Genomic DNA, 15,518 nt, shown 5'->3' with positions numbered 1-15,518 from the left:
CCGTTGCCCAGGGTGCACCACGAGGAGGTCACCGACAAGCACCCCAACCTAACCTTTTTTTTTTTTTTTTTTTTTACGTGTGGAAAATCCTTCATGGACACCCTCCGGTTGGGGGGGCTCGGAGGGGAGTCAGACTCTTACTGAACAAAAACCACACGTGTGTTCCGCCTATGCGCTTGTGGCGAGATCGCGAGGACACAAAGCTCTTTCGCGATCCCGCCGGCGCCTGCCCAGACTAGGGCCCGTCGTCGTCGCCGCAAAAAGCGACAGCGACCCGAGAGAGGATCCCTTGAACACATAAGATCGCCTCTCTCCGTCCTCCTCGGGATCGTGCGATGCGGTCGATAGATCCCCCGACCTATCGCCCGCTGATCCAAACTACGGGGGCGGCGGCTGCAGGTTGGCCAGGTAGGCCCTGCGCCGCCGACCGCGTCTACCGCGACGAGACGGAAGCGAGTTCGGATCCCGTTCCCGCTCCCGCTCCGCCGCCTCCTTCCGCAGCATCACGGCGCTGCAGAAGGAGGAGACGGCGCTCCAGTTCTCCTCGCTGCCGACCATGGCCGAGACCACGGCCGGCAGCGAGAGATCCGCTCCGATGGCCGCCGACAGGGCGGCGCGCTCTTCGCACCACGCCGGGCAGACCGCGCGCGTGTGCTCCGCCGTGTCCTCGGCGCCGGCGTCGCAATGGTGACATTCCGACGTCGGCTCCCGCCCCAGCGCTCGGCACAGATAGCGACCGAAGCAGCCGTGCCCGGTCAGCACCTGCGCCAAGTGGAACGACACCGCACCGTGTCGCCTATCGACCCAGCCGCGCAGAACGGGCCGAATCGCCGCCACCAGCCCCCGACTCGTAATTACGTTCGGGTCCTCGAGATTCTCCGACCACTTCCGGAAGAGGCCGTCGCGAGCTTCTCTCCTCCATCGCACGACCTCTTGCGGACGAGGCGGTTCCTCCCTCAGGCGCGCTTCCGTCACGCGCCAGAAGACCGACGCGAGAGCTTCGGCCTCCAGTTCCCACGGGGGGCTGCCGGCGAGGAGACACGATGCGGTGTAGGACACCGTGCGGTACGCCCTCGCAGCCCGCAGCGCGATAGCGCGGTGCGGCCTGCGAATCAGCGACACGTTCCGCGCGCAGAGAGCGCCCGCCCAAATCGGAGCGCCATACAACGCCATCGAACGCACGACGCCCACGAAGAGGCGTCTGCATTTGTCGGCGGGCCCTTCTAGGTTGGGCAGTAGACTCCCGAGCGCTCCGGCGGCGGCCAGAAGCTTCGGGGTCAGCCGCCGGAAGTGTTCGTCGAACTTCCAGCGACCGTCGAGAACGATGCCCAGGTACTTCATCGTCGACCCGACGGCGATCGAAGTACCCCCGACGACTATCGACGTCCCGGGCGGAGGAGCGGCCCTCGGCCCGTGAAATGCCAGGACCTCCGTCTTCTGCAAGGCGACCTCCAGCCCGAGAGCCCGAATTCTGGCCACCACCTGCGCGACGCCGGCCGTGGCGAGGCGGCCCGCCTCGCGGTGCCCCCCGGCGCGAACGGTGACGAGAGTGTCGTCTGCGTAGCAGATGACCGACACTCCCGGCAACGTGGCACCGCGGAGCACCCAGTCGTAGCCGATGTTCCACAGGAGCGGTCCGAGGACCGAACCCTGCGGAACGCCGCACGACATGGACCGCCTCGACAGACCGCCGCCGCCTATCGGGAACTCTACCGCCCTTCCCGCAAAGTAAGCTCCGATGAGCCTACGCAAGTAGCGCGGGATACCGTGGTATCCCAGCGCCACCCTCACCGTCTCCCAGGGCAGAGAGTTGAACGCGTTGGTCACGTCCAGCGAGACCGCCCACAACACTCCACCCCGGGAGACCGCCGACTCGGCGAGGTCCCTGAGGTGGGCGATGGCCGCGACGGTCGACCGCCCCCGACGAAATCCATACTGCGCCTCGTGCAATCCCGGGTTCATCGACTCGAGAATTCGAGTCGCCAGGACGCGCTCGAACACCTTACTGATCTCGTCGAGGAGCACGATCGGTCGATAGGCCGAAGGCTGTTCGGCCGACCGTCCGTCCTTCTTCAGCAGGACGAGCCTGCCCGTCTTCCAGACCTGGGGAAACCGGCCCTGCTCCAGGCACCTGTCGAACAGGGCCCGAATTCTGCCACCCATGCTACCCGTCGCGAGGCTCAGCACCTTTCCCGGCACGCCGTCCGGGCCCGGGGCGGTGCGCTTCGATTTGAGCCTCGCGACGGCCGCACCGAGCTCCGCCTCGGTCACAGGGGGGATCCCGCTCTCCGCGAGACGCGGCTCCGCGACACCCATAGCCGGTGGGCTCCACTCGTTCCTATGAGGGAAGAGGGACTCGACTACGCGCTGCAAGATTTGCGGCTGCAAACTCGTGGTCAGAGGGGGTGCCCACGGACGGAGCTTCTTCCGCACCGCCCGGTACGGCCTGCCCCACGGGTCTCTGTCCAGAGTTCGCAGCCACTCGTCCCAGCACGATTCCTTAGCGCGTACAATGCCCGCCTGCAGCGCTTTGCAGGCGGACCGGTAGGAGTCGTACAGGCCGTCCTCTGCGGCCTGGTCCCTTCTTCGCCTCCGCCTGTAGTTTGTGAATCGGCGGCGCGATCTCACGCAGGCTTCGCGCAAGTCGCGGAGCTCCGGACGCCACCAGTACAAGTGCCGCCTCGGCGGGAACGGCTTCGCCCTCGGCATCGCCGCGTCGCAGATCCGCGCTAGCGATTCGCGGATGCCCTCTGCTTCCTCGTCGACGGAAAGGGCCGGTTCCGAAGGTCGGCGGATCCATTCCTCCACTATCGCAGCCTCCACGGCGATCTCCGCATCCATCCGACTCAGCACCCAGCGCGGGCCGGTGCCGATCGGAACGCTCGAGTCGGACGCGTTCGAACGCGACGAGGAGACGTCGAACCGAATGTACCGGTGGTCGGAGAGGGTCTCGACGTCGGTCAAGACTCTCCAACCCCGGACGCGGTTGTGGAGGTTTCGGGACGCGAAAGTCACGTCCACAATGGACCCACCGCTCCTTCGCACGCAGGTGTTCCTCGTGCCCCGATTCAGCAACGTGAGGCCCGTTGCCACCGCCCATTCCTCCATGATCGCGCCCCTCGCGTCAGTCGCCGGAGCCCCCCAGGTCACCGACTTGGCGTTGAAGTCGCCGGCGACCAGAACGGCGCGGTAACCTAACCTTTTTTTTTTTTTTTTTTTTTTTTTTTTTTTTTTTTTTTTTTTTTTACGCTGGAAAATGCATTTACGCACCCCCGTCACCCGAAGGCGACGGAAGTCTGAGACTCCCGGCGGGGAGTGCAATGCCGGACTACTCAGTAAAAACCAGCGGTGCCCTCGTCGTCCTGGTGGGGCGCCACGGGACCACTAAAAGTATTCGCCATGACGCCCCGGACGGTGGGCCTGCCTGCGGGTGCAGGGCAGGCCGCCTCCGGTTGTAGAGCGCTCCCGGGCACCGAGAGCGCTCCCTCATCGCCGCAGGGAGAAGAGGGGCACGCGGAGCGCCCCCGCGCCGAGCCCGATGCAGAGGACGGAGGAGCGCGCCGCCCCGCCTCCCCCCCCCGCACCACACCCACCGCGGAAGCACCCCGCGCGCCCCCCTCCCACCCGCGACTTGCGGGAAGGAGAGGGGCGCGCGGAGCGCCCCCGCGCCAAGCACGATGCGGAGGGAAGGGGAGCGGCCCAGCGACGCCTCCCCCCCCACACCGCGCCCGCCACGAGGGCGCCCCGCGCGCCCCCCTCCCCCCCGCGACTTGCGAGGAGGAGAGGGGCGCCGGCTGCGCCCCCGCGTCAAGCACGATGCGGAGGGTGGAGGAGCGCGTAGCGACGCCTCCTCCGTCCCGCCGGTCGCCTCCTTCGTAGCGCGTCGGCGTGAGCGTCGGCTTCGCGCTCACGCTCCGCAGCCTCCTTCAGCGAAATAACTTCTTCGCAGAAGGAGGCCACGGCCGGCCAGGACCTCGCGCTGCCGAGCATGGAGCGGACCACGCTCGACAGCGCGAGGTCTCCGCCGATGACCGCCACGAGGGCCCTCCGCTGAGGGTCCCAGGCGGCGCACTCTTCTAGCGTGTGGCGCGCCGTGTCAATCGGAGCACCGCACTCGTGACAGGCAGGGGTGGCTTCCCTCCTCGCGATCTGGTGCAGGTACTTACCAAAGCAACCATGCCCGGTAAGCACCTGCGTCAGGCGGAAGGTCAGCACCCCGTGCCGCCTTTGGACCCAGCGACTTAAGTGTGGACGTATCGCGTCCACCGTCACCGTGCCCGCCGCCGGAGACCCCAGGCTCTCCTCCCACTTGATCATCAGGGCCCTCTTAGCTTGAGCCCTGATGTCCATCGCTCGGTCCGTACTACGGACCTGCCCTTCTCCAGCTCTGAGGCTCGACTTTGCCGCGTACACTCTCGCGAGCATCTCCGCCTGGAGTTCCCAGGGCGGATCGCCCGCGAGGAGCGTGGCCGCCGTCCACGACACCGTACGGTATCCCCGTATCGCTCTCACCGCTATGGCCCTCTGGGGTCTCCGCAGGAGAGCCTTGTTGTCGCGAGACGCGAGAGCGTCGGCGAACACGGGGGCACCGTACAGTGCCATGCTGCGAACTATGCCGACGTATAGACGTCGGCATGGCGAGTCCGGGCCGCCTACGTTGGGCAGAAGTCTGCCCAGCGCGGCGGCGGCTTTCTCGAGCCTCGGAGCGAGCTCTCTAAAGTGCGGACCGAAGCTCCACCGGCCGTCCAGGGTTAGGCCGAGATATTTCATCTGGGCCTTGACGGCGATCTCCACCCCCTGTACGACCACACGCGCACCTCGGGGGGGGCCTCTTCGTGGGCCGTGGAAGAGGAGGGCCTCCGTCTTCGACAAGGAGACCCTCAGGCCCAGTGCCTCGATGCGGCCGACCGCTATCGTCGCGCCGGTTCGCGCCAGACCGGCCGCCTCTTCGAAGCTGCCGCCCCGGGCCGTCAGCAGAGTGTCGTCCGCGTAGCAGATGACACTGAGCCCGGGCGGCAGTGGCGTCCGCAGCAGCCAGTCGAAGCCGACGTTCCACAGGGTCGGTCCGAGGACGGAGCCCTGCGGAACGCCGCACTCGACGCGACGGCGATACAGTCGGCCGTCGCCCCCCTCCCATAAGACCTCTCTCTCGCGGAGGTACGCCTCCAGCAGACTCTGGAGATATGGAGGCACGTCCTGATACTTCAGTGCCTCCACAATCGTCTCAACAGGAATGCTGTTGAAGGCGTTCGACACGTCCAGCGAGATGGCCAGGAGAACGTCTCCGCTGGCCACCACCTCCGCGGAGAGGGACCTAAGGGCGTTCAGAGCGTCCAGGGTGGAGCGGCCCGCCCTGAACCCGTACTGAGCGTTCGACAGACCCGGCCCCGACTCGTCGAGGTGCCGGACGAGACGGTCCGCGAGAATCTTCTCGAAGAGCTTGGCCGTCTCGTCCAGCAGCACGATCGGCCTGTACGCGGAGGGAGAGTCGACAGGTCGGCCCTCCTTACGTATCAGGCACAACCGGCCCGTCTTCCACGGCTTCGGGAACTGCCCGGAAGCTAGACACTTGTCGAACAGTCCCCGAAGTTCTCCTCTCAGGTGTTCCAGGGCGATATACAATACTCGCCCCGGAACACCATCCGGCCCCGGCGCCGTCTTCTTGGCCCTGAGACGCTCGAGGGCCGTATCCATCTCCCCCTCCGAGATGCCGGGTGGGGAGGGCGGGTCGAACTCGGTCCGAGAAGACGGCGACGGCGTCGCCATCGTCGGGGGAACATGTACGGGACGGTGCGGAAACAGTTCCGACACCGTCCGCCAGAGGAGATCCGGCGGCATCGTTTCCGTCACGGGGGCGCCCTGCGCGCGAAGCTTGCTTCGCGCAGCACGATAGGGACGGCCCCATGGATCTCGGTTTAGACCCGCCAGCAGCTCCTTCCAGGCGGCGTCCTTCCCTCGGCTGATGGCGTGCTGCAGGGCCTGCTTTGCCGTGCGGTATGCATCCCGCAGCTCCGCCTCCAGAGCCGGATCCCTGGCGCTGCGCCTCCGACAGCGTTGATACGCCCGGCGGGCGGTCATGCTGGCCGCACGAAGCTCCGCTATTTCGGGCGACCACCAGTACACCGTCCGCCGTCCTAGCGGGCGGCGGCCGACCTTCGGCATGGCCGCATCGCAGACGTTGGCCAACGACCTGCGAAAGCGGCCAGCCAGCTCATCCACGCTGGCACCATCGGCGTCGCGGTGGCTCGCCCACCGCTGGACGATTGCGGCCTCGCGCGCCGCCTCGACGTCGAGCCTGCTTAGGGCCCAGCGGGGTAGCCTGCTCGGGCCCCTAGACCGATCTGCTGACGAGGACGGGGTGGAGACCCCGAACCTGATATAGTTGTGGTCCGAGAGAGTCTCCACCCCCTCCTCCACTCTCCAGTCTGTCACTCTCCGCGCGATTGCGGGGCTGGCGAACGAGAGGTCCACCACGGAACCCCCGCGCAATCGCACGCACGTCTGAACGTTTCCAACGTTCAGGAGTGACAGACCAGAGAGGAGGGCCCAATCCTCGACGGCCCGCCCCCTCGCATCCGTGTTCGGGTTGCCCCAGGCTCGGGACTTGGCGTTGAAGTCGCCGAGAACTATCACGGCTCTCGGCGACTGTCGGCATACCGCAGCTCTGACGGTGTCGAGGAAGACCTCGAAGTCCGCCAGGCTGCGGTTGGGGGAAAAGTAGAGGCCGATGACCGCATACTCTCCCCACGTCACCACGACGTATCCCGAGCCGCGCTCCACGAGTGCGAGGGGGCGGGTGGCGGAACTGCCTAGTGCGACCGCCACCGTGCCGTCGAGATCCCCCAACCAGTTCGGTTGGGGGGGAACCCAGTACGGTTCGCAGACGACGGCCACATCGATCATCCACTGCGCCATGGACTGGGTCAACAAGTCCTGAGCCCTGGCGCAGTGGTTGAGATTGGCTTGGAGGAAGCTGTGATGTCTGATGTGATCCATGGATTACTCAGACATCACAACCTCCACCTCCCCCGCCGCGGCCGGGGGGGCAACGCCGTCTGCGGCTGTCTGGCTTGCGGTCTCTCGGGGGGCCCGGGTTCCGAGGGCCCCCTTTCCTTTCGAGGTCGCAGGCCTGCACCTGCGGCCGCACATGATGTGCCCCGAGGGTTTACCTCCCTCAGCGCACACCACGCAGCGCGGTGTCTTCTCCGGGCAGGAGGCGACCTTGTGCCCCGCGTTCCCGCATTTAAAGCAGAGGTTGCCCCTGTCGACAGACGCCGGACACTTCGGGCGCGTGTGGCCCAACCCCATGCACTTAAAGCAGCGCATGGGGAGCGCCTCCAGGGCCGACACTCGCACCGAGCTCCAGCCGATCAGTAGCCTGCCCCCCTCGGTCAGCGCTTTCGCAACCGAGACGGGGCAGGCTACGACGGTGGAGCCCATGCCGCCGAAGCCGGAGCGGATCGCCCCGACCCTCACCGTGCCGACGTCGGACGATGTCGCCTTCGCGACCGCCGCCGCCACCCTCTCGGGAGTGGCCGTGTCATCCAGGCCCGAGATGCGCACCTGCGCGGTCTTAACGGGCCTGACGACGGTGGCCACGTCCGAGAGGGCCTCCCTGAGCCGGCTGGCGAGCCGGTCGGCCTTCTCCTCTTTGTCGGAACCGGGGATCTCGAGCATCCTCGCTCCCGTCGCCGTATGACGGAAGAGGATGCGCTCGATCCCCAGTTCCTCCAATTTCACGGTGTCTTCAGCCGACCGGAAGATGGAGTCGTAAGTTTGACCCTTCTCTACAGCCGCCGGCTGCAGCTGGACGACGACTGCCGCAGTCTTCGGGGCCTTGAATTTGGCCTTAACCGTCGCCTTTGTTGCCGGCCTTCCGGACTGCTTGGTCGGCTTGGCGGTCGGCTTGGCGGCCGGTCGCGCGGACGACGCCGCGGCTGGCTTGCCAGTCGGCTTCACCGCAGGGGCGGCAGTCCGGCCTTCGACTGCAGGTGTAGATGGAGGGGCGGAGGACTTCCCTTTCCCCTTCCTCTTGCCCTTCCCTCTTTTGACCACTGTTGCCCAGGTTTCCTCCCGGGCAACCGTGGAGGGGGCCGCCGACGTAGTGGCCGCCGTCTCAGGGCGTCGAGGTCCACCAGCTCCCAGTTGGGGGCGGACCGACGGAGCCGGCGGCAGCCTCTCCTCGATCTGCGCCAGCCGGACGTTCATCATATCGCCCAGCGAGCAGGTCAAGGAGTGCTTGAACTCCTCTAGCATGGCCGCCACCGGAAGTGTCGCAGGTGGACCGGCGACTGAGGCGTTGGCAGCGGCGGCGGCGGCGGCGGCGGCGTTAGCGGCCGCTTCCGTCTTCGCCTCGGCGAAGCCGCGCCGCATCGCCTTCAGCTCCGTTTTCATTGCCTCTATTTCGATCCTGAAGCGGCGGTTCTCCGCTCGGAGCCGCCTCACTTCATCGGCCTCGGTCCTAGAGGCAAAGGCGTCGACCACCTCGCTCAGGTCCGTCGCGGACCTCTTCAGCTTTGCGACGAACTCGCCTTTGAGGTTCCCGGATTTCCGGGCAACCTCTAGTATTACGGCGAGTCCCTCGCCCGCGCGCGCCCTGAGTTCCTGCGCGTTGAGCGCAACAACGTCGTCTACGATCGACGAGCCGACGTCGGACTCGTTGTCGATGAGTATGTTTACGGGTTCCGGCCGGACAGGTGCTGGCTTGAGGAACTTTTCACGGGAAGGACCCGCCGTGGTTCCTCTCGCCTTTCCCCTTCTCGCCGTGTTAATTTTAGCGAGGCCCGCGCCCTCGGCCTCCGTGTCCGAACCGTCACGCCCAGACGCGAAGGTCGAGGATGAGGGTCGCTTCCGCCGTCCCGTCAAGGCAATATGCCTGTCAGGGGATCCCGAAACCATGTCTGTATCGGTGTCCGTTTTGTCGTCCGCAGCCAGAACCGCAAAACGGTTTCCACCTTTGTCCTGGCCCTTAGAAGGGCCTTTTTGGCGTGAGAGGAATCTCCCCTTGCGATCTCGCGAGGGGAGACCAGTCCTCGAGAGTGACGGCTCGTTTGAGCCGCCACTCCGAAGGCTGTTATCGGAGTCCGTATTTCTTGCAGAGGTCGCACCGCCCTTCCCGGGCACAACGTCAACGCCCATATGGGGCGAATCACAGTAACAAAGGGTGCCCTCCCCAGAATCGAACGGGCAGCGTGCATCCGAAGATGCACGGAGGGATTCTCCTTTGCCGGAGGCGCAGGTACCCTCCTGGGGTAGTTTCGTTTTAGTCTTTGTTTCCATGATTAATAGGGCTATTTCACAGCTTAGATTTTTAATCGGGGTTTACTCCCCTAGGCCGCGCGGCTGACAAGCCGCTAAAGGTGCGCCCACACCTACTGGTTTTGGTCCGCGGGGGTCCGAAAACCCCTACCACCCGCTCAGTGCGAGTGGCGTTCCCCTATCCGCCACCGTGGAGACGCGCCCAGTAGAAGTCCAGCAACTCCTCCCCTTGGAGCCTAGGTCCCAGACCTAAGTCCGAGACCCAGGCCCCAAAGGCCTGGGGCGGTAACCTAACCTAACCTTTTTTTTTTTTTTTTTTTTACGCTGGAAAATGCATTTACGCACCCCCGCCACCCGAAGGCGACGGAAGTCTGAGACTCCCGGCGGAAAGTGCAATGCCGGACTACTCAGTAAAAACCAGCGGTGCCCTCGTCGTCCTAGTGGGGCGCCACGGTACCACTAATAAGTATTGTCCGTGACGCCCCGGACGGTGGGCCAGCCTGCGGGTGCAGGACAGGCCGCCTCCGATTGTAGAGCGCTCCCAGGCACCGAGAGCGCTCCCACGTCTCGCGCGTGCGGTCTCAAGCCGGCCGAAGGTCTTACTGTCCCTCCGGCCGGCCACCCCCACGCAGGAGACGCTCAACCAGACCAGTCTACCGTCTGCAGAATGGGGACACATGTCCAGGAGCGTCCCCTCTCCAAGCCAGGCAGGCCTGACCTCCAACGCCGGAAAATAGCGTTGGGGGCCAGGACCGCCCGTCCTCCAACGCCGGATCGCACCGAGCAACCGAGCAAGCTCCAGGGAGCCCAGCGCGACCCCGCAACTACCCCACGGGTCCGCCGGACTGCACTGATAACCGAGCTAAAAGCTCCAGGGAGCCAGCACAGCCCGGCCCTCACGCATCCGGTCTGCCGGATTGCACCAGCAACCGAGCAAAGCTCCAGGGAGCCAGCACAACCCGGCCAGCACACCGCGCCCCTGCGCTACAGGACGGGCGAGCCAGGCCCCCCGGACCCACCCGTCCTGCCCCTCCCGGCTAGGCGAAAGCCTCACCTCCAACGCCGGATCGCACCGAACAACCGAGCAAGCTCCAGGGAGCCCAGCGCGACCCGGCAACTACCCCACGGGTCCGCCGAACTGCACCGGCAACCGAGCCAAAGCTCCAGGGAGCCAGCACAGCCCGGCCCTCACGCATCCGGTCTGCCAGATTGCACCAGCAACCGAGCAAAGCTCCAGGGAGCCAGTACAACCCAGCCAGCACACCGCACACCGCGCCTTAGCGCTACAGGGCGGGCGAGCCCACGGCTAACCCGCCCGCCCCGTCCACCGTGTGGGGGAAGGAAAAAACCCGCCCCCACGTCTCCGCGCCGTCTCAGCGCCACGCACACCTCCGCGCCTCCGCGCCAACACACCCGCGCTCACAGGACCAGAACGGCACCCGAGTGCCGCTCTGGCCCCGGTAGCGCCTCGTCTGGTTTTGGTCCGCGGGGGTCCGAAGACCCCTACCGCCCGCAGTCGTGAAACCGCAGGCGGCACTCCCCTATCCGCCACCGGGGGACGCGCCCAGTAGAAGTCCAGCAACTCCTCCCCTTGGAGCCCAGGTCCCAGACCTAAGTCTGGGGCCTGGGCTCCAAAGGCCTGGGAACCTTTTTTTTTTTTTTTTTTTTTTTTTTTATTACGCTGGAAAATGCATTTACGCACCCCCGCCACCCGAAGGCGACGGAAGTCTGAGACTCCCGGCGGAAAGTGCAATGCCGGACTACTCAGTAAAAACCAGCGGTGCCCTCGTCGTCCTGGTGGGGCGCCACGGGACCACTTAAAAGTATTCGCCATGACGCCCCGGACGGTGGGCCAGCCTGCGGGTGCAGGACAGGCCGCCTCCGATTGTAGAGCGCTCCCAGGCACCGAGAGCGCTCCCACGTCTCGCGCGTGCGGTCTCAAGCCGGCCGAAGGTCTTACTGTCCCTCCGGCCGGCCACCCCCACGCAGGGGACGCTCAACCAGACCAGTCTACCGTCTGCAGAATGGGGACACATGTCCAGGAGCGTCCCCTCTCCAAGCCAGGCAGGCCTGACCTCCAACGCCGGAAAATAGCGTTGGGGGCCAGGACCGCCCGTCCTCCAACGCCGGATCGCACCGAGCAACCGAGCAAGCTCCAGGGAGCCCAGCGCGACCCCGCAACTACCCCACGGGTCCGCCGGACTGCACTGATAACCGAGCTAAAAGCTCCAGGGAGCCAGCACAGCCCGGCCCTCACGCATCCGGTCTGCCGAATTGCACCAGCAACCGAGCAAAGCTCCAGGGAGCCAGCACAACCCGGCCAGCACACCGCGCCCCTGCGCTACAGGACGGGCGAGCCAGGCCCCCCGGACCCACCCGTCCTGCCCTTCCCGGCTAGGCGAAAGCCTCACCTCCAACGCCGGATCGCACCGAACAACCGAGCAAGCTCCAGGGAGCCCAGCGCGACCCGGCAACTACCCCACGGGTCCGCCGAACTGCACCGACAACCGAGCCAAGGCTCCAGGGAGCCAGCACAGCCCGGCCCTCACGCATCCGGTCTGCCGGATTGCACCAGCAACCGAGCAAAGCTCCAGGGAGCCAGTACAACCCAGCCAGCACACCGCACACCGCGCCTTAGCGCTACAGGGCGGGCGAGCCCACGGCTAACCCGCCCGCCCCGTCCACCGTGTGGGGGAAGGAAAAACCCGCCCCCACGTCTCCGCGCCATCTCAGCGCCAAGCACACCTCCGCGCCTCCGCGCCAACACACCCGCGCTCACAGGACCAGAACGGAAAGGCCTGGGAACCTAACCTAACCTAACCTAACCTAACCTTTTTTTTTTTTTTTTTTTTTTAACGTGGGGAAAATCCGTCATGGACACCCTCCGGTAGGGGGGGCTCGGAGGGGATTCAGACTCTTACTGAATAAAAACCGCCACGTGTGTTCTGCCGTACGCCAATGTGGCGGGGTCACAAGGACGCTGTTAGCTCTTTCGCAACCCCGCCGGCGCTTGCCCTTTCGGGCCCACCGCGGTGCAGAGCACCTCGGAGGGCGCACTCGAACACGAAGCGCGCCCTCCCCTCCTTGGGGGGACCGTGCAAGTCGGGCGACGAATCCCCCGACCCATCGCCCGCGTGGCCCCCCCCCCCGCGGGCAGGGGGACACCCCCCGCCCGCATTGCGCCTCTGGGTGCTACAATCCCGCGCCGCCCCGGCACCCCAGGCCTAGCCCGGCGTTGCGGGACACCAGGCACCTAGCCCGGGGCGGACAATGTCAGCCCGACGAAGCCGACAAAGGCCAGGGTGGCCGCAGTCTAGGCCCTCCAGCCGACCGCAGCCTCGGCGCGAGAGAGCGCCCTCGCACGCCTTAGGGCGGGCGAGCGAACCCGCCCACCCCGTCCTCCGCGTGGGGGAAGGAAAGACCGACCCCCACGTCACCGCGCCGTCTCAGCGCCACACACACCGCCGCGCCTCCGCGCCAACACACCCGCGCTCGCGGGACCACCCCAGTACTAGACCAGAGCGGGACCCGGAGCGCATCGTCTGGTTTTGGTCCGCGGGGATCCGGAGACCCCTACCGCCCGCAGTCGTGAAACCGCAGGCGGCACTCCCCTATCCGCCACCCGGGGGACGCGCCCAGTAGAAGTCCAGCAACTCCTCCCCTTGGAGCCCAGGTCCCAGACCTAAGTCTGGGGCCTGGGCTCCAAAGGCCTGGGAACCTTTTTTTTTTTTTTTTTTTTTTACGTGGGGAAAATCCGTCATGGACACCCTCCGGTAGGGGGGGCTCGGAGGGGATTCAGACTCTTACTGAATAAAAACCGCCACGTGTGTTCTGCCGTACGCCAATGTGGCGGGGTCACAAGGACGCTATTAGCTCTTTCGCAACCCCGCCGGCGCTTGCCCTTTCGGGCCCACCGCGGTGCAAAGCACCTCGGAGGACGCACTCGAACACGAAGTGCGCCCTCCCCTCCTTGGGGGGACCGTGCAAGTCGGACGACGAATCCCCCGACCCATCGCCCGCGTGGCCCCCCCCGCGGGCAGGGGGACACCCCCCGCCCGCATTGCGCCTGTGGGTACAATCCCGCGCCGCCCCGGCACCCCAGGCCTAGCCCGGCGTTGCGGGACACCAGGCACCTAGCCCGGGGCGGACAATGTCAGCCCGACGAAGCCGACAAAGGCCAGGGTGGCCGCAGTCAAGGCCCTCCAGCCGACCGCAGCCTCGGCGCGAGAAAGCGCCCTCGCACGCCTTAGGGCGGGCGAGCGAACCCGCCCACCCCGTCCTCCGCGTGGGGGAAGGAAAAACCGACCCCCACGTCACCGCACCGTCTCAGCGCCACACTCACCGCCGCGCCTCCGCGCCAACACACCCGCACTCACAGGACCAACCCAGTACTAGACCAGAGCGGGACCCGGAGCGCATCGTCTGGTTTTGGTCCACGGGGATCCGAAGACCCCTACCGCCCGCAGTCGTGTAACCGCAGGCGGCACTCCCCTATCCGCCACCCGAGGGACGCGCCCAGTAGAAGTCCAGCAACTCCTCCCCTTGGAGCCCAGGTCCCAGACCTAAGTCTGGGGCCTGGGCTCCAAAGGCCTGGGAAGGCCTGGGAACCTAACCTAACCTTTTTTTTTTTTTTTTTTTTTTTTTTTTTTTTTTTTACGCTGGAAAATGCATTTACGCACCCCCGTCACCCGAAGGCGACGGAAGTCTGAGACTCCCGGCGGGGAGTGCAATGCCGGACTACTCAGTAAAAACCAGCGGTGCCCTCGTCGTCCTGGTGGGGCGCCACGGGACCACTAAAAGTATTCGCCATGACGCCCCGGACGGTGGGCCTGCCTGCGGGTGCAGGGCAGGCCGCCTCCGATTGTAGAGCGCTCCCGGGCACCGAGAGCGCTCCCTCATCGCCGCAGGGAGAAGAGGGGCACGCGGAGCGCCCCCGCGCCGAGCCCGATGCAGAGGACGGAGGATCGCGCCGCCACGCCTCCCCCCCCCGCACCACACCCGCCGCGAAAGCACCCCGCGCGCCCCCCTCCCACCCGCGACTTGCGGGAAGGAGAGGGGCGCGCGGAGCGCCCCCGCGCCAAGCACGATGCGGAGGGAGGGGGAGCGACCCAGCGACGCCTCCCCCCCCGCACCGCGCCCGCCACGAGGGCGCCCCGCGCGCCCCCCTCCCCCCCGCGACTTGCGAGGAGGAGAGGGGCGCCGGCTGCGCCCCCGCGTCAAGCACGCTGCGGAGGGTGGAGGAGCGCGTAGCGACGCCTCCTCCGTCCCGCCGGTCGCCTCCTTCGTAGCGCGTCGGCGTGAGCGTCGGCTTCGCGCTCACGCTCCGCAGCCTCCTTCAGCGAAATAACTTCTTCGCAGAAGGAGGCCACGGCCGACCAGGACCTCGCGCTGCCGAGCATGGAGCGGACCACGCTCGACAGCGCGAGGTCTCCGCCGATGACCGCCACGAGGGCCCTCCGCTGAGGGTCCCAGGCGGCGCACTCTTCTAGCGTGTGGCGCGCCGTGTCAATCGGAGCACCACACTCGTGACAGGCAGGGGTGGCTTCCCTCCTCGCGATCTGGTGCAGGTACTTACCAAAGCAACCATGCCCGGTAAGCACCTGCGTCAGGCGGAAGGTCAGCACCCCGTGCCGCCTTTGGACCCAGCGACTTAAATGTGGACGTATCGCGTCCACCGTCACCGTGCCCGCCGCCGGAGACCCCAGGCTCTCCTCCCACTTGATCATCAGAGCCCTCTGAGCTTGAGCCCTGATGTCCATCGCTCGGTCCGTACTACGGACCTGCCCTTCTCCAGCTCTGAGGCTCGACTTTGCCGCGTACACTCTCGCGAGCATCTCCGCCTGGAGTTCCCAGGGCGGATCGCCCGCGAGAAGCGTGGCCGCCGTCCACGACACCGTACGGTATCCCCGTATCGCTCTCACCGCTATGGCCCTCTGGGGTCTCCGCAGGAGGGCCTTGTTGTCGCGAGACGCGAGAGCGTCGGCGAACACGGGGGCACCGTACAGTGCCATGCTGCGAACTATGCCGACGTATAGACGTCGGCATGGCGAGTCCGGGCCGCCTACGTTGGGCAGAAGTCTGCCCAGCGCGGCGGCGGCTTTCTCGAGCCTCGGAGCGAGCTCTCTAAAGTGCGGACCGAAGCTCCACCGGCCGTCCAGGGTTAGGCCGAGATATTTCATCTGGGCCTTGACGGCGATCTCCACCCCCTGGACGACCACACGCGCACCTCGGGGGGGGCCTCTTCGTGGGCCGTGGAAGAG

General features: G+C 66.3%; 1 protein-coding gene across 1 annotated transcript; it reads right to left on the bottom strand.

Annotated features, from left to right (window-relative positions):
* Positions 1–6,999: 6,999 nt before the first annotated feature.
* On the bottom strand, positions 7,000–9,279 carry LOC123665150. The gene has a single exon (XM_045599493.1). The coding sequence runs from the start codon at positions 9,277–9,279 to the stop codon at positions 7,000–7,002; it is 2,280 nt and encodes a 759-aa protein (XP_045455449.1).
* Between the last annotated feature and the right edge of the window lie 6,239 nt (positions 9,280–15,518).

Source organism: Melitaea cinxia, chromosome 23, assembly GCF_905220565.1.
Source record: "Melitaea cinxia chromosome 23, ilMelCinx1.1, whole genome shotgun sequence".
Taxonomy (NCBI): Eukaryota; Metazoa; Arthropoda; class Insecta; order Lepidoptera; family Nymphalidae; genus Melitaea; species Melitaea cinxia.
Note: the sequence above shows the minus strand (reverse complement) of the source record. Positions and strands in the feature narration are given on the sequence as shown.

What these genes read in the sequence shown, in the direction of transcription:
- LOC123665150 (XM_045599493.1), bottom strand. Translation starts at nt 9,279, where the DNA reads ATGGAAACAAAGACTAAAACGAAACTACCCCAGGAGGGTACCTGCGCC.